Genomic DNA, 18,897 nt, shown 5'->3' on the forward strand with positions numbered 1-18,897 from the left:
ATCATTTTTTCGGATAGTTTATCTCAATTAACTTCAGAGACAGTGCTTTCTAATAGAAGTAGCCCACCCTTATGCCAAGTTTCGATGTTCAACACCTCACCGATTTCGAGAAAATGCGATATTACTGAGCGAACATGCAAACTTTTGCGGCACATTATTGCACTTGAGGAAATTGACCGAAACTGTTTACAGCTCTCATACGCGTTATTTTTCGGATTAATACACATTTCACTCACCTTCTCGGAAAGAGATGTTGGAACTGCACTATCCTACAGTGACAAAAGCCATTTTGGAGCGTTAATATCCAGGAAAACCAACTTTAAAAGTAGCATTTGGAAATGGCAACGGCGCCATTTTCAAAACTCCTCCAAGTTGCGCGCTTCTCTCTTCGTGACGTCACGATGGCCAAGATCGTGAGGACAAACAAACTACCAAGTTCAACAAAGTTCACCACCGCCCCCCCTGATGTTAAACCCTGATCAGGGGGGGGGGGGGTGGTGAACTTGGTAGTTTGTTTGTCCTGACGATCTTAGCCATTGTGACGTCACGAAGAGAGAAGCGCGCAACTTCGAGGAGTTTTCGAAAATGGCGCCGTGGCCATTTCCAAATGCTACTTTTAAAGTTGGTTTTCCTGGATATTGACGCTCCAAAATGGTTTTTGTCAAGATAGGATGGTGCAGTTCCAACATCTCTTTCCGAGAAGGTGAGTGAAATGTGCATTAATCCGAAAAATAACGCGTATGAGAGCTGTAAACAGTTTCGGTCAATTTCCTCGAGTGGAATAATGTGCAGCAAAAGTTTGCATGTTCGCACAGTAATATCGCATTCTCTCGAAATCGGTGAGGTATTGAACATCAAAACTTTGCATGAGGGTAGATTACTTCTATTGGAAAGCATTGTCTCTGAAGTTAATTGAGATAAACTAGCAGAAAAAATGATCAGTCTATTCGAGTGTGCCAGCGTAGCCGCTAAGGTAGAGGGAGAACTGATGCAGTTGTATTCATTACTTTGCTGTTATCTCCAATAATGCCAATAGTATCACCTATTCAAGCTGTCTTTTCGGGATAAGTAAATTTTAAAGTAGTTTCTGATAGAGGGAAAGTATAGTTGCAACGGCTCTTTCCGAGAAGGAGAGTTAATTGTATTATATTCTGTTGATAATTACCTCGTAAACAGTTTAAGCCAATTTTATTTGTCGCAGAAATTTGCATGATCGCATATTAACATCGCATGTTTTAGAAAATCGGTTCGGTGTGGAAATTCGAAACTTGGCAGAAGGGTAGGTCAGCAATAGTGGAAAACATTGTCCTTGATGTTTAATGGGAGAAATCAGCAGTAAAAATGATCAGTCCATTCGAGTGCGCTCAATATTGATATAAACAGATGACCTCGACTCGGTTACCCCCGCACAATGTAAGTCGATTAATTTTCGGTTCTAAGAAAAAGTAAACCAAAGACTTCCCTCAACACTATGTATCTATAATAGTTACACCAGGAATATATATATTTTTAACACTTGAAGGTTGTACCATCTTGTTGAAGCAAAGGATATTTCTCTGTAATACCTATAAGCTTACATTAAGCTTTCATAAATAGCAAAACAAATTAATAAGATTTACATACAGCTCCAAACATGTATATCTATTATGCATAAAGCAATTTCATATCGTTCCATATCAATAGTTAGTGCAAATGGAGTCAAACATGTACAGTGAAACTTGTATAATTTAAGCAGACACCTCAGAGAATGCTGTAGTGCCCACTTTATACAAAGTTTCTTCCTACTACATACAGGTTTTGATAGAAAATGTCATATGAGGCAGACCTACCAACTCTCACAATTCTGCCGTGGGTCTCACGATTTTTTAACTTTTCTCACGGTCTCACGACCAGACTCCCAATCTCATGGTTTTCTGGGAAATATTCTAAATTGATGTATTGCCATGTTGAATAAAAACATAAATTTTGTGGGGAAATTCTTCTGCCTGGATAAGCTTTGACTATTTTAGCCATGAAGTTGTCTTAGCCCAAAGAAATGACTCTGCTGTATGTTTCGTCACTGTGATAACCTATTTTCTGGCCTCTTAAAGTCATCAAAGAAAAACCGGCATCTAATTTGTTACATAAGGGACCACACTAAAGCAAGGGTATATTAAAATAAACAGTTGATTCCCCTAATGGAAAAGGGGTCGTTTAATGTTGATCGGGAAAAAATAGAATTGTCACTACTTTTTGTACAATCTCCCGATTTTTTTCATGAGTCTACAGATTTTCCTTATCAGGGGTTGGCAGGTCTGTATGAGGAGCTAAGTACCATTCAAATAAAAGGCGGAAACATTTGGAATACTTCCAGAGATATGATGAAATACATTTGCATTAATATCTTTATTTGTCCGGAGCAATTAATTAAACCTAGATTGTACCTCAAATTTTAAGATATCAAATGAGTGAAACAAGCTTTATACAAACAAAAATGAAATGAGAAAGTACTGTAACTCACTTATGTAATTTACAGAAGTCCCCTGGTGACACCAGCCAATCGCTGAAGGGCAAGACGGTCGCCGCCGTTCTGCCTTCTGATTGGGCAGAAAAACACAAAAGCTTTCTGGCACCAATGAGAATTCAGAACGGCAGCGACCGTTTGGAACTGGTCTGGTAAGACATTGTCCCCAGGGGCTCTTCTCGCTGTTCTTTACTTTTCTTTGTGCCATATTTTTCTGCCCGTTTAGACTTTCCCTCGCCCCCACTATCTGCTCCTGTGTCTCCGAGGATTGGGTAAGATAAGTTAACAATAATAGACAGATTATTATAGGTGGGTTACTCATTTTTACAGTTATCTCTGGAAGAAGAAATGGAAGTAAGGAGCTGACTGGCGGCCACTGAGATTGAGCTGAGGAGAAAGGAAATTGAAAGAGTTGAAAGGAAAAGAAGAAAGGTTAAAACAAAAAGCAAAAGAAATTAAAAACACAGTAACAGAGGCCAAGTGGGTAGCTGCCCAACTGCAACTAATGGCAGGGCAGCTAGACTGCTTGGCTAACCAAATTCTAGAAGAGACCAAAAAGTTAAAGAAGAAGTAAAAGAAAAACACCAGTGTAAGAAAATTTTATTGATAACAAACCGTTTCTTTTAATCAAAGTCAATGTGCAAAGTTTTTAAATGTAAACAAGTCTAAGTCAGACCTGTTATGCAAGAAAGATAACATATTTGTTCAGTATATAAAAAATAAAAGGAAACTGGTTCTTCTAACTTCTTGTATCCTGTATGGTCTCTTCTTGCTCCATGGAATCCACTCCTTCTAACATCCTCCACTTCCTGCACCACACTACTCTGTTCGTGGAATCTATTATACTAGATCTTTACAGACATCCAGTAAGCAGCACCTCCTCTCTCATACACTGCATGTTTTTTCTCATCATCTACAGAGTATTCCCAACCAAGGAAGTACCTAATTATAAAATCAGTCAGATAAAAAGAGATTATTATATACACAAAAGTCAAAACAAAATAAATAAATAAATAAAGGCAATATTATCACTTAAAATCCCTAATAATATAGGTGAGTTAAACCACAAACAACCCCCCCCCCCCCAAGCAATGGTAAAAAAAAATATGTCTCCCTTGAATTATAAATTTTTGTAACTTCAAGCATTCTATCAGGATAATCCAAACACTGATTTCTAATCGTAAACCAATAGCTAAAAGGCAAGACTATGTGAAATATATTAGCAGAGGCAGTACAACAGCAAATTTTAAAGAGGGGCTTTAGAGCTATTATAATGGACCACCTATAGTCATGGAACGATTGGGTCTTTACTAAGTTACTCCTACTGAGAAATTACCACAAAGCTACATCAGCTGGGTGATAAAACTTTACAAGCTGGGTGAAAAAACTGTACGAGCAGGCCCCGAAGATTGTTGGAACTGGACAGTGTCACTTGATGTAACTGACAATAGCATGGAGTCCAAGTAAGTTAAAAAGCATCAATGATTGAAAATTAAACTGATGCCCCTGCACTCCCACTCCCAGTAGATCCCCTGCCTTGACATTACCTAATAACATACATTGATACTCGTGTCATTTTCTGAACTTGTGTAGTTATTGAACTATATTGTCATTCTTGAACTTTGGTGTCTTTATTGAACTACACAAAAAGGAAAACCGAAAAAATGTACCATTAAAAAAGTCTCTTTTTATATTGTAAAAGTGTGAGTAGGGTGATGATATTCATCGCATGAAAATCCTGTAATTTTTTATATCCTTAGAAGTTTTTTTCCCCCTCATTTTTAAGATGCGGACGCCCGAGGAAACACAGTTTCAAATATTACACCATTGAAACGCTTACTAGTGTCCGTTTTCTTGGCTTTTTCTAGTTGTTTTTTTTCTATTAACTCTGTAAAGCGATTAAGGCAAAGCTACATACCCATCCTTTCTACGGATCCTCCTTTTGGATTCTCTGCATAAAGCCCTAAAAATGTTGATGTTGATCAAAAAGTTTAGCTCACGGCACTTTACCCCAGCGATAGATTCTGTTTGACTATTTACAGGATAAAAACCATGTTTTCCTTTGTTTGTGGGGTGAAGAAGCAAAGAGAAAGGCAATGTGAACTTATTTCCACATGAGCAATGAGTGTTTTAACAAAATGATCGTAATTTATAGTAAAAGGTTGCCATACAATAAGCTATAATAGTATCCTTGGTTATCGCCCGACGATTTGATTCAATACGCTTTTTTTTTTTTTTCTTTACAGGAAATCCTTTCAAAAACCCTTGAAGATTATAGCCCATATTCTATAAAAAAAACGACTAGCTTCTTATATTTGTTTAGTTTTAATGAATTGTTTACACAATTTGATAGTCTAGTATGAACATCATGACGCTATGTTTCGTGACCTGTCCACGCCACTTTCGCAATTTTTGTAAACATCTCTGAGGTTTGCGACTTTTATCCCACTGATCATTGTTGCTAACTTATTAGATGACTCACTTCTATCACTAATTGAGAGACCTATACCATATTAACGTCATTTGTTTTTCTCGAGACTAAATTCTACTGGGCTCTTTAGTTATGCGTCTCTAAAGACGCTCCGGTAGGAGTTGTACCATCTGGTCGATCTCGGGAAGTTCTTGATTTTTTACGATGGAAATGCTCTTTCCTAGAATATATTGCAATTTTACTATATAGCATTGACAGATAAACACATACCTTCGGTCGTTTCATCGCAACGTCTCGACTTTTACCTCTTGAAACCACGAAACAATTTCGCTCGCTGAAACCATTTAAAGTTCCCGGTAATTTCTCGTGACGTCACGATGGCCAAGATCATCCGCAGCGCGATCCCTATAGGAGCCCCCTATAGGAGCGATTGGCGCGTTCATCACCCCCCCTGACCCTGATGTTATGCAATAGTGTTGTGGCAACCAACCGCTGACACAGCGATGACTCAGCTGGTTTAGCTGGTTCCGGGTCCTCCCGGCCGTGAGATTTGTGGCGACGCTGAAGAAGGCGAGGTTAATTATTTTCCTTCCCTTATTTCCGTGTTTAGTTCACACAGTGGTGGTTTTCTTCTAGATGTTGTCATCGATATGAAGTGTTTTTACACCACCTTTTGGTTGAAGGTCGTTATCTTATCGTTTGCAGGGACTTTTTGGACAGCAGGTGAGATTTAAAGTCTGTAGTGGTCGTTCATTGAGTGTTTCTTGTTTCTAAATTGACTCTTCTTCCTGCTCTTGAAACCTCCACGTTTGCGGTTGACGGAAACTCGAAAATCTAGTACATTAACTGAGTTGATAACGCCGAGTAATATTTACATTTAGGTAGACCTAAGAGGGAATATTCCATCCGAAAACAAGCAATCATCAAGATTATTACAGTGAACACATTACAGAAGAGATCTAGCTGTAGTTTACAATGCATAAGTGCAAAGAAATATTTCATTACAAGTATACCGTTATAGATTTCGTTTCGAGCTGGCCACCATTTCACGATAACTGATCACTAAACTTTCTATAAAATACATCATTATTTATTTCAAATATTTTTCCTTTTTTTGTTGTCTCTAACGCTTTACGGTCGCTCAGCCCCCTATTTTTAGAACGAGGAATATTATATTTGTAGCGCGCCTGTTGTGGTTTACGGCTTATAGAACGAGGAATATAGAGAATACTTCATGGAAAGTGCCGGCGTACGGTATTTACGCACGAGTTGTTGACATATCAGAAATCGAACGAGTGAGCGCAGCGAACGAGTAAGATTTCTGATACAAAAACATCGAGTGCGTAAATACCGTACAAAGCACTTTCCATGTGGTATTGTGTTTATTATATACATACTGAGACATTCATTATTTTGGCGACCTTTTTATTTCAAATGTGTCAAAAATGCTAAACACACTTACTGCAAAATGACAACGAAAACGAAGTATCAGCTTTTTAGTAAAAACATTTGTTAAAAACATAAATGACGGTGAGGATATGAGGTAATCCAAGAACTATAAGCAATCTTAACTGTTTGTTCTCAATGCACAATTGAAAATGAGTGAATTTAAGTAAAATGGCCGGTTTCAATATAAGCTTAAGCTTAAATGAAAGGCAAAGTAGCTCCGACAAAAAGCACAACAAAAGCTTATGTCTCGTTCTGTTTATCCCTTTCCGCTGTTGTTTCGCCGGCTCTCTACCGTTTTCTTTATCGACAGTGAAACAAACGAAACTATTCCACCCCATTTCCGGAATGTTTTTCACTTTTTTAGCGAGAAAAACTCTTTGAGTAAAACTTTTCTCTTTGAATGAGTGCAAAGCGGCGCTGCAAGCTGCAATAAAAGGCGGGAATTTTGGCGCGAAACTCACACATCTCTGTGGCTTCTGATTGGACGTATCATTTTTCTCACACGTGAAAAAACATCGTTCACGATTCTGATTGGACGTATCATTTTTTTCACGTGTGAGAACCATTGTTCGCTCCTCTGATTGGCTAGAACTAATTTGCGTACGAAAATTTACGACATAGCTTTTTGGTGAGTATTTCTCAGTATGTATATAATAAATTACATTTCTTTACGAAGCGCGCGTGTTTTGATTTATGGTTTATAGAATGAAAAGAGAGGGCGAAGTAGCCAAGGTGAAAAGAGTTGGGGGCTAAATGATTGGTTGCCTCTCTGACAAATCCCTTGCCAAATTCTCCATAACCAGCAAGTGTCGACCAAATTTGAAAAGCATTTGTTTGGAATATTAGCTTAAACTACAATCAATAGTACATGTATGGTATTACCAGAAAACGGGAGGGCAGCTCAGAAGTCCTGGTGAGGAGGTTGCATTAGCTCAGTTGTTTTGTAGGAGCCGGTGGAAATCGCAGAAAATGTTACACTTTTTGAGGCAACTGAATAAATCCTTAAGGAGGAAAGTATTTTACACTAACCAGCATCAGTCTTTAATTTTAATGAAGAGTTTTTCTTTGAAAAAAATTGCAATTCGGCTGACTTGCACCCGAACTGAAATTCATTTTTGTTGACTTAGTTTCTATCTTGTAAAATACTGTCAGAAAGTTTTCCAGCAGGAAGGCACAAAATACTGCTCTATATACGAATTTAGCCTGAATGTGAAGTAAATTGCATGTGTAAGACAAAAATTTTGTGATGCTTGATTGTTTTGCAGTCAACACCGGATGTTGAAAATAGAAAATTTGTCTCCTCTGGGGTATAATATTTATTTTCTTAACCTCTGACTGTAGTTGAGTTTGGTCATTTCATGATCCAAACACAAGCCAAGCATAACCCAACCTTGAGTCGCGTCCATTTTTGAGTTCAATGACTCACCTTGAAAATTGACGTGGAGTGGAAAAATACTTGTAGCATTTGATACTTGAGTGCTGCAATAGCAAGTGCAGGTAACGTTGCAAGTATTCGTGAGCCGGTGGACGGAAGTTTGTGATGGTATTGGATCGCAGGGAATGCAGTAAAGAAAAATGGAGCCTGTTTTAAAAATTACCATTGTCTTAGTTATCTGTTCTACCTAATAAGTCACAGATCATTCACAATTTTGCATGGTTTGTGGTCGATGAGTTATATTGTTTCATGTTTTGGCTTGCGTGTGGACATATCACCCTTAGATGGGGTTCTGTGTAACAGCTGCCAAACTCCTCTATTAAAATACTGGATAAGTGGGAAAAAATCTCTTCATGTATGTTGTGACCGAGTACAAAACTTTTACACTTGAGAATTGAATAAATTGCTGCAAAAAAATTCTAAATGCTAGTCTGTTTATGTAGTCATAATAACAGTTCCTGCGATAATGTCCCTGCACTAGTACGATTTATGTCAGTTATGGTTCAGGAACGCCCTGTTGCTCAGAGATTTGCAACCTTAGTGCAGTGATTCTGCCAGTGATTACTTTTCAGAGATACGCCACCCGAGCCACCAGTGTCCAGACCAGGTGTAGTACCCTAGTTCTGCGACTGATAAAATTTCAAAGATATGCCACCCAGGTCTATGAAATTGTATGTTTCCATTTTTGACTAGATGCTATAAAACTAAAGACCCAAACTCTAGAAATAACATCTATTAAATGTATGTGATGCCATTACTTGTTCAGGAATGTAAGCAGAATTTTTGTAATGTGGCGGCTCTTGACTCCAAGACACCCCCTATACACTGTTCTTCTAAAATAAAGAATAGATGAGCCAAAAGAGGAGTGTGGTACAAAATATTTCATATTACAGATGTATTTTATTGAGGTAACCCTAACCCTAAAAAATCCCCTTCCTTTACTCCCTACACTTCTACATACCAGGAAATTACAAATATGTGCATAACAGTGAAAATACTTAAAATAGTAGATATCACAGTCATATCTATAACCGCATTTTCTCTCTGAGATATTGAATTGAATTTTCTGCTTCTGGATTGTCTCTCTTTTCCATTTTGCTTGCACTCATTTTTGCTTTTCATAAATGTTGTTGCTGGTATTTTCTACTGCACATGTGTTAATTATTTATGTTACTAATTAACAATATTATTCCTCAAGCCTGAATTGGCTCTGAGTCAATAGCCTATAAGGCCGAAGGCCGAATGGGCCATTGACATAGAGGCCATGAGGGCGAGAGGAATAATTGTTTTAGTAAAACCCAACTAGTTGGTCAAAAATATCCAGAAAAGAAAAGTTTTAGCTAGTAAAAGCTAGACTTTAATCCTTTTTTGCCGCCAAAAAGCAGGCACTTTTCGCTACTAGTGGGCTATAACATATTGCCTAGTACAGCCCATCTGATAGGGTGCGATAAAAAATCAGAAATTGTGCGATATTTTCAGGGTAGATTGTGCGATAACATAGGACTGTTATGCGATAAATTACACGATTTTTTTGGGCCTAATAATTATTAACATTGTTTTACCAGGTTGCAAAGGAGAAAAATCACTTTAATGTTGTTTAACAGGCAATTGGAATGTAAAAGAATAATGAAACAAAATAGTTAAATTTGTCCAATTTTCTTGACCGGGAAAAGAAAAGAAATAGAAAGAACGAAAAAGGACACTTGTTGAATATTGCTTGATGCCACTACACCGCTGACCACGCTGATTGTCTCTGAAATCAAAATGGCTGCCCAGATACGGCGATTGAAGGTTTCACAAGGCTGCTGCCTAGGGAAATTTTTTGGGAGCCCTTCGGGCTCGTAAAATAAAAAGTCAGGAGCCCAAGTTGCATTTCTAGGAGCCCAATTAAAAAAGATCAGTAACTTTTATATTAACCCTTTGGTGATGGCCAGCGAGTAGCAAAAAACCTCATTTTTCACCAATTCCTCTTCTTTGGACTAGTTTTTGGCTAATTAGCATAAGAATGGCTAAAAATAGGTTTTGCAAGAAAAAAGGCTTATTTTTCGAATAATCTGACATAATTAAACTGCTTTTTTGTTTTTCATGTATGTGCAAAAGCCAAAATTTGTACCTGTTTTTGCGAATCTAATTCAATCACTCTCTCTTGCTCTCTTTTAATTTTTCCCCTATGCCTTTCTTGTTTACTAGCAGTTTTGCTGCCCATTTTATTGTCCTTCTTTTGAATGGAGTTGTGGCTGGCTAACTTTTTAGGAAAGGGGCAAATTAAATCTTCAAAGAGTAGTATGTAAACAGCAAAATTGGCAGTGGATTTTTCCCCAAAATGTTACTTTTTTTGTGAGTGTAACTCTGACAGGATTGGTCAGAATATCCAAAACAAGGTATTGCTGGAAAGATCTATCTTTGAAGAAGTTAATGTTTATCAATTTATACCTTGCAAGCAGAGGCCCTTCGATCTTCTTAGATAAGGCGGGAAGGCTTAAGGAGTGTTGCGTGACAAGACAAAAAAGCGCAACAATACTCGAGCCTCTAACGAATTGAGTTTCGAAAAACCAGCGTTTTTTTTACATTCACCACTCGAAAGGATTTCGAGAAATGATTTATTCTCAATTTATTTCACGAGAAACATAGCAGCAACCATTCGCACAACAGCAAATGCACCGACCAACAGCACTTGCGTATACAATTTGAGTGAAGTTAAGTTTTAAGGTGATAAAAAAGGACCAATGAAAGGTTTTTATCTGGAAGTTTGGAAAATCGACTCGGTATTTTTGTATCAAGTCTATCTTTTGAACTATCACAACTGTTTTTATATTTGTGAAGGTTTGTATTTACGTGCGTCAACGCAACGCCGTACATTAACAGGAGATTGAAATATGATCTTGAATAGCTGCGGTGAATAATTTTCAAAGACTGGGATATTTTTGTGAGCCTTTCAAAAGTTATCCGAGTTGATCCGAGTCCAATTTTGTTTTATTTTTATTTTTTTATTCGATCCGAGTTGATCCGAGTTGATCTGACCCAGACTGACGGTCCGAGTTGATCCGGTCCGACTTTTGTACCTGTCTTTTGTTTACGGCTTTATATTCTCACTGAAAAAGTGAGCTTATCTAAAAAATGAAAGAGTTCTCCTCTATTCTAAAACGGACAGACTCGTCGGCTTTTCGAGCTCGAGTTTGTCTTTTTTTTTATTAGTGAAAAAAGTTGTAAGTTGCTGTATTAAGTTTATATTTGTAGTGAAAGATTGGATTATAGTTGTAGTGAAAAAGGTTATCGTTTACTGTCTCTGTCTATCCTCAGAGGAAATATTATACACCTTACGGTAAAATTTTCTTTCAGATATTGTGAGGTATAAACGTAAAGGCAGCACATAACTGTTCATCTGGGCCCGTTTTAAAAAAAAGAAAAGAAAAGAAGTCCTTAAGTGAGCCTGATTTTCCTTTTAGGTGTTCCCTTAAACACAGACACATAGAAATCGTAACCTGTAAATTGCTGCTACTAAGAGACCTAAATTTAACAATTTTTTCAATTCAGGTTTGTTTGGGGATATTTTTTCTTAATCATTTAGTCCCTCCCTGTAGAGGTGTCTGATGCCGAAGGCTCTTAGGGATGTGTTCTGGCTCAGAGTTCATGTTATTACTTTAATTTGATTGCTTGTATCATAAGTATAGAAACAGAGGCTTCCCTTTTAGCCCTGGCTAAATCTATATATTATTGATAATGTTCTACAGATCAAATGCAATAGTCTGGTTTCATGAGGGTCGTGGCATCTTTTTAATATAGGACTAAGGACTCATTGTTTTTTTAACTAAGACGCATTGATTCTAGACTGGGACTCATAATTTTTCATAAGATGAGTCCCAGGACTTGCTCTTAGAAAATTGTAACAAAATCACTGAGTTTACCAAGTTTTTCCTGCTAAAATGGTCCTAGAAACAAAACCTCTAGTTGCTTATATCTCCCTTCAATAGCATCGCCTTGAACTGAAACTTCAAAAACAGCGTTACGCCCTGGTCAGCTTCAAGGTGGTAGAAAAGCTCACAATTCTGAGATGGTCATGGTAGCCTCTGGTACCACCTTAACATTGATTGCAGTGCGCATGTTTCAAATTAACGTTTCAGTTGATTTGATGGAAACCTCTAGCGTCTAGAAAAAAGTCAAATGTTTAGGTCTTACAGGGAAAGAAAAAGATACATATTTTAGTCAGTCATTGTCTGTTCCTGGCCAATAGTTTTATATTATTAGTTGCAAATACAAAATTCAAACCATATATTGTAGAATATATTACTTTATCAAGTTAAAACCAATATTTATTAATTATTGAAAACAAATTTCAATTATAAATGGAACACAGAAATTATTCCAAAATAAGTTGCAAAAAATGCTTGAGGCCAGGCATTTATTTGAGTGAACGCTCCTTTTCAAATATTTGCCCCCCTTGTTTAGCAACCTTACTAAAAATTATTACAGTATTACTTTTTTTTCTCTGCTTTGGTTACTGCTTTTTGTTTCTGTTGTATTTAAAGACCCTTTATCACTTCCTGTGAGGCATTGTGCATGCTAGGAAAAGAAATTATGTCATCTCATCTCAAGAAAGAACTGAATGCCATCTTTAAATTTGTTGTACTCAGTGTTCTCTTTAAGCCCCAAAATGTGGCTGTGATGGGAAATTTAAGGATTTCAAAATCCAGTAACTTTGTCCGGGGGGGGGGGGGGGGGGCTGCTCAAGCTGCATGTTGTGTAACAGTCAGAGTTGTCAGGGAGGACAATTACTCCGGGATTTTCTCCAGCTCCTTTGGAAAAACAAAACAAAAGAAATTAACATGGAGAAGTAGGACATTGTTTTGTGGTCTTTCTAACTGCTTGATATCAACAAAAATGAAACCTCCAACGAACCGCAACATGGCCAGGAATTTGCCATTGATTGAAGGTACATGTAATTTTAAATGGGCTTCAGTGACTCTATCAATTTCTGAGCCATTGCAAAAAAAAAAAGTCAAACATTTAGGGACATGAAAACCCTCTTTCACCCTCTTTGAAAGTTTAATTGCCAAGTGATAAAACAAAAACAAAATTTTTAGTGAGAAAAGAATTTTTTTATGCTTTGCACTCTGTCTATACACACAGTCATCAAGCTACAAGAGGGGGACATTAGGGCTTACGGTATTGCATTGTTGAACTTTTTTCTCGGGGTATTTCGGTAACTTCAATCTCAATGTGTTACATTGCGGTATCATCTAGCCCTGCGTTATTGGTTTATTCAAATCCTTTTTTGGCTGATGGTATTTGGTTAAAGATGATCCTTCATGGTATTATGGTACTGTTTGTTTGCGCTCTCCTCTTTAAATAAAAGTTAATATTTTTAAGTCTTTAGAAGTAACGGAAAATGATTACATAATTTCTGACAGTTAACCCTTGGACGTCCGGGGGGGGGGGGGGGGGGGATGCCACCCTCCCCTAAGGTTTTTCTGAGTTTTTTCCTAGAAGATAAAACATCAACAGCCGACACTTTCAGCACTGCAGTTGGTTCATCCCTTGAGCACATTTTGAGACAAGTTTAGTGATGGTCAGTTGCTATGGCACAAGATATGACCTCATAAGTAGCAGGTGGTCAAGCCATTTTTGGGTGAAAATACATTTTTTTCAACTTCTTTCAACAAAGAAGCGGCCAAAATGTCAACCATTGTTGGTAATGTCACAGGCCTCCAGCAGTGCCACCACCCATAAAATATACCACACCTTGTTAAGAAGATCAAAGGCTTTCCACTAAGGGTAAAATCGTTTCGTAATACTGCAACATATCAAAAACTTTGGGGAGGGGTTAAATCCCCCCCCCCCCCCCCCCGTTGTAACACCGTGGGGTTATGAGTTTGCGTGTACATCCAAGAGTTAATCTACAAAGGAATTGCTGTTGCATCTAGTGACCAGGCTTTTTGATCTGTGTTCCCATGTTTTCTCGCAATAGCTAAAGTTGATTTCTGATGCATATCTGTACATGTACATGCTTGAGATAAGCAAACGCACGAGATGGATACAATTTAAGTAAGTGTTAGTGATCATAAATTTGTTATCAGTATTTCATCGATTTTCAGTTTGGTATTTCATTATTTGCCAATTTTTTTTAAGATTATCAATTGCGGTATGGGTACCCCCCAAAGTTCCCCCCTACAACAAAAATATTATTAAAAATTCAACTTTGAGGCTGTTTAATAAACATATTTTATCTTATCGCCATACATGTACCTGAAGGTTGTGGTAGTGTCTGCTCAGGCACTGTGACAATGTCGAAAAGTTCTGGTAATTTTTGGAGCCCAAAATCAAATAAAAGATTCATTTATTCATAAAATAAAACTGTGGAGTCTAGGGAATAAACCAGTCCATAAGTTTTATCATAATTACTATCTGAGCAACTGCTGAAACCTCGATCTTTCATGTAAACAACAGCTTTCCGGGTCTTGTCCTTTGAAAAACCTTTAAACATGTGCTCATTACAATGGAAAATTAAAGAAAACAAAAGAAAACAAGATACAATCACTTAAATATCAACTGAAGATTTCAAAGAAATGATTCTGCAAGCAGAAGGCGATTCAGATGTCATGATTGGTATGGCCTGCAAGGAAGCTCTCTTTAGGTTAGTGGTGATGGAATTCTGTGGACTAAGAATAGCCAGTGCTTACATGTATGTGATGTGTGACAAAGGAAAAAAAAAGTTATAAAAAATAAAAAATTAAATGAAGAATGTTTTAAAGTAAGAATTATTTTGAATGAAAAATAAGCCAATAATTATGAATCTTGTATATGGCTTTTGTATGATCTGAAGAATTGGGCAGATGAAAGAAGGTGTTATCCGCCGAGGCATGTTAACACCCTCAATGTTAATCTGTATAATTCTTCAGATCATTCACAGCCTCATCCAATAATCACTAATAAAATTATACTGTACCTGTGTATCATAAATCATGTACTCCCAGCTGTTCCAAAAGACTTCTTCATGTACGCTTTTATTTCTCCATCGTGGATCTCACACTCTTTCCCTCTATATTTCACATGTTACGACTTTTTCAATCATAGGGCAAAAATTGCGTTACTTCCAATCGCCACCAAATTTGGCCCACAGGAAGTAGATGTTAAAACCATTGACAGAGCTAGTTTCAGTCCCCAACCATTGATATGCTTCACACAACAATGTTTTGAAAACTGACAAAAATGGAGGGCGACGCGGTAAAGAATTTGTGGCGGCTTTTTAATTTGGCCATCAAGAAATACTTTTTGTGACGAATTTCAACCAAATGTGCCCTTTACAGTGAATTTAAAAGCTTTTTGGATGATAAACTGGTAAATAAATGCAAAAGTCAAGGTGAGAAAAGTTTTATAACCATAGCGTGCTCTTTTCCGCGAGTTCATTCTGCTACAAATGTTCATCAAATTCGATGAAATGCTTCTTAGTTTGGGTTTATACTATCAAAGCCTTGCTTGTCTTCATAAATAAAGTGTTTGAATTCATATTTGTGTGTTTTAGCTTGATTTATGACTGAAAACAGGAAGATAACTGACTTTTTCTGTGGGGTGCCATCAGGAAAAAATTAATAAAAAATTCTGCGTCATTCAATATTTTTAGCTGATTGGTGGTCTGCTTTGCTAGATATTACTAGAGAAAAAAGTTTCTTTTAAACTTAAAGCTCAATCCAAGTATTATTATTGCAAAATCACATTTTATATTTGAATTTTTGCATAAATTATGAGAAAATGTATCTTGAAAATTTTTTTCAGTGAAGTATTATTGACTTTCAGAGGCTAAAATATTGGTTTTTGGAAAGCTTATTGTATGCCCTTTTAAATGAGGCATAGCTTTTGAAGCTTAGGGTAAATAACAAAGGAGATATAATTTTTTTAAAATGTGTGATCAAATTTGCTGTTTGCACACCAAATTATAGCGAAAGTTAGTAGAGGTAGGCAGGAAAGATTAAAAGACGCTACAGTGCAGCTCAAAAGCAAGTTGGCAGTTGATCACTAGTGCCTTGATCCTTGAGACCCAAGATCTTTGATTTTCTAGTCGTCCAAGTGCAAAAGTTGGGTGCAATGGGCCACCGGGCTCTGCTAGAGTGCAGCCTTGGTCTACATGTACAGTTGTCCAAAGAGATATTCAATTAAATTTTGTAACTACATGTATTTATAATACTGTACATGGACGGTGTGTTCACATGGGTAGTAGCATAGGAAGGCTTAAAAAAATAAATTAAGTGAAACATATGTACGTGTAGTTTTTGGAGAAGGTAGACACTCTAAATTCGAGATTGCTCCAAATCTGTCAATGTAAGAAAAAGTTTTCTTATTTTGTACGAGAAAAATTTAAAACAAATCATAAGATAAGAACTCCTTTTTCTGTAATTCAAACAGGCAGTTTGAATTTGATAGAACAAAATCTTATTCTATGATTTGTTTTAAATTCTTTTTCTTGAAGAAGAAATCTCGGATTTAGAGTGAGAATTGAGGTTTTGCATGCAGTCTCTGTCACACTGAAGATGGGCCAAATAGACCTTCTCACGGTTTATGACGCCCCCCTTGGCTGGAGGGCAAACGCGGCCAAAATTACAGTGAATGTATGGGATTTTTACCCCACTTGGAACCGCTGTAACGTCACTACAAAGAGGCAGATTTCTAACATTTGCCACTAATTTAGAGATATTTAAATGTTATGCTTCTACACACCTTTAGCCGTAATAAAAGACAACAAAATTGTGAAGAACCAAAATGGCGGGCTCAAAGTGCCCTTGTTTGACCTTTACCGCAGCAATGTCATGTTTAGATGTTAAAATCTCATAGGTTCCTAAGCATAAACTCATAGTACCTTTTACCTTATTGGCCGGTGCAACACACATCTGAACAGACAAGGCCACAAAGACGCTTAGACCACTGATATATGAGCTGTTTTTTTTTTCAAAATAGCACAAAAAACTCCTACTCTTACATACATTGTAGTCTGCTTCACAGCCATTTCTTTGTTGAGAGGAGGGTTGCGTGACGACACAAAAAATGGCTGTGGAGCAGACTATAAATCAAATCTGTGCATTTGTCATTGGCTTCACCCAGGGCCTCCATTGACCTTTTCACAGTTTATGATGCCACCTCGGCTGGGAAGGGCGGGGGGTAAACATGGCTAAGATTACAGTGAATGTATGGGATTTTGGTCCACTTGGAACCATAACGCCGCTACAAAGAGGCAGATTTCCACAGCAAAAATGTATTTTAAAAGACATTTATACTGAGATTATTTTTATCAAGTATAAAGAAGAGATTCAGGTTATAACGACTCTAAACAAATTTTTACGATTTTATACAAACCCTTCTAATAAATACTTTGCAAATTGCCACAAAATTAGGAGCGACATGAGAAGATTTACAATTTGAATTTACGGACGTCGCACCTTCTTTGATAGACTTATTTTCTGCTGAATGAATGATTTTAATAAAACTATTTATGATTCAAACGCTGAGTACAGTGATGCAGCTGTTTAAGGGTTTATATTTTAGCGTGCATGGCTGTTGGTTCAAGACATTTATGACCTAATTCGGCTATTGCGAATGGCACAACATACGTGAACTTTGTTTCACCTGCTTCATAGTGAAGTATGAAAAATCATATTTTTCAATGGTCTACAAATGAAACGTTAATAACTGGTATTTAGACATTGACTATGTGGCGTAATTGTGTTTTTATAAGATTGAACAAGTGCTGATTTTATTAAAGCTGTACCGAGTTAAATTAACTCCGTAAATATCCTTTATTCTTTCTCACACAAAGTTCATCTGACCTTTACATTTCCGGTCTGGCAAGTTAAGTGCAACTGTATCTGATACATGTTTGCTGTCATAAAAGTAATTAAAACGCATTTAATTTACTCAGTGGCTAGTAAAGATGCCTGACTTTTGCGTTAGCAAATAAACTTGGAAGTAGCAAGTTCACGAAATATGTAACTAGATATTGTTTCGTTTTTGTATAGCTCAGTAGTACTGGGCAATCATCCCGTTCCCGAAAAGCTGCAGAGAATTTTTTTTTGAGAGTGTTCGTCAAGGTGTAACAAAACGAAAGCAATACCCGATTTCGCACAAAAAACCAGTCTATAATGAAAAAGGTAGGTTCAATCATCATTCTTGGTACATGTACAGTTACACTGAAGCATTCAAAATAACTTCATGCACTTTAAACGTGCCTACAACGATGTTGGTCGAACGCCAGTTAGCGCTAACCCAGCGTTAAATTAAAACCCGGCTTTCTTTCTTTTTTTTATCAAAAGCACTCTCTCGGATCATTTTCTCTATTCTTTTTAGAGTGTCCAATCATCAAATTGTAGGCAAAGAGAATTTAACTGAATTTGCTTTTTAAGCTCTCATATCTGAGTTCAAATTTAGCACTAACCCTGGGTTACCCTAACCCAGCTTCGAACAACCTGGCCCTGAAAATGACGATAAGTTACAAACCTTATGCTGTTGATATTGAGAATTGTATGCCCTGCTTGCCATCTGCAATTTGTAGTTCAATGTCTGCAATCATGTGAGCATTGTGTGATGCTAAATGAACTACTGAAATTTTGATTTCAGATGGTGTGAATGTTACATGGTATGAACCTCCTCCAGAAGAGACACTCTCAGATCATGATTCGGATCACAAATTAAAGACATTACGGCTTCTAGAAGGAGTGACTGATTTACCACTGACCTGGAACTTCAGCTTCTCATCAGACTTGAGTTTCGATGGATTGATTGTAAGCTTTAATGGAGTTAATGTTGCCGGAGTTCGATCATCTGGACAGGCTGGGTTAGTAAACCCATCTGACCAAAGATACAACTTCATCTGGATAGCCAATGAAAAGTTCACCCTGATTATTTCGAATGTAACTGATGGTGATAGTGGCATGTTTACCTGTGCAGTGGATTTGTGTCAAGGATTTGATTGCAATAGTTGGGAAAGTACTATTAAAGTGGAAGTTGTTGGTAAGTTCACTAGAGACAATAAAAAATTTATATTATTTTTAAAAAACAAACATCACTGGTTAAGAATGTGAGTGCGCAGCACGCGAA

General features: G+C 37.2%; 1 protein-coding gene and 1 long non-coding RNA gene across 2 annotated transcripts in view; both read left to right on the plus strand.

The window, feature by feature from the left end:
* Positions 1-571: 571 nt before the first annotated feature.
* Positions 572-3,246, plus strand: LOC140950353 (uncharacterized). Its single transcript, XR_012167180.1, has 2 exons — positions 572-703; positions 2,834-3,246. It is a non-coding gene; the product is annotated as an uncharacterized lncRNA (long non-coding RNA).
* Positions 3,247-5,522: 2,276 nt separating this feature from the next.
* LOC140949637 (hemicentin-2-like) overlaps positions 5,523-18,897 on the plus strand; it is an 81,311-nt gene continuing 67,936 nt past the window's right edge. The window contains exons 1-2 of the mRNA XM_073398789.1: positions 5,523-5,657; positions 18,418-18,810. Of these exons, the coding sequence (XP_073254890.1) occupies positions 5,585-5,657; positions 18,418-18,810 (466 nt within the window). The 5' untranslated portion in view covers positions 5,523-5,584. The remainder of the gene's footprint in view (positions 5,658-18,417; positions 18,811-18,897) is intronic.

Source organism: Porites lutea, chromosome 10, assembly GCF_958299795.1.
Source record: "Porites lutea chromosome 10, jaPorLute2.1, whole genome shotgun sequence".
Taxonomy (NCBI): domain Eukaryota; kingdom Metazoa; phylum Cnidaria; class Anthozoa; order Scleractinia; family Poritidae; genus Porites; species Porites lutea.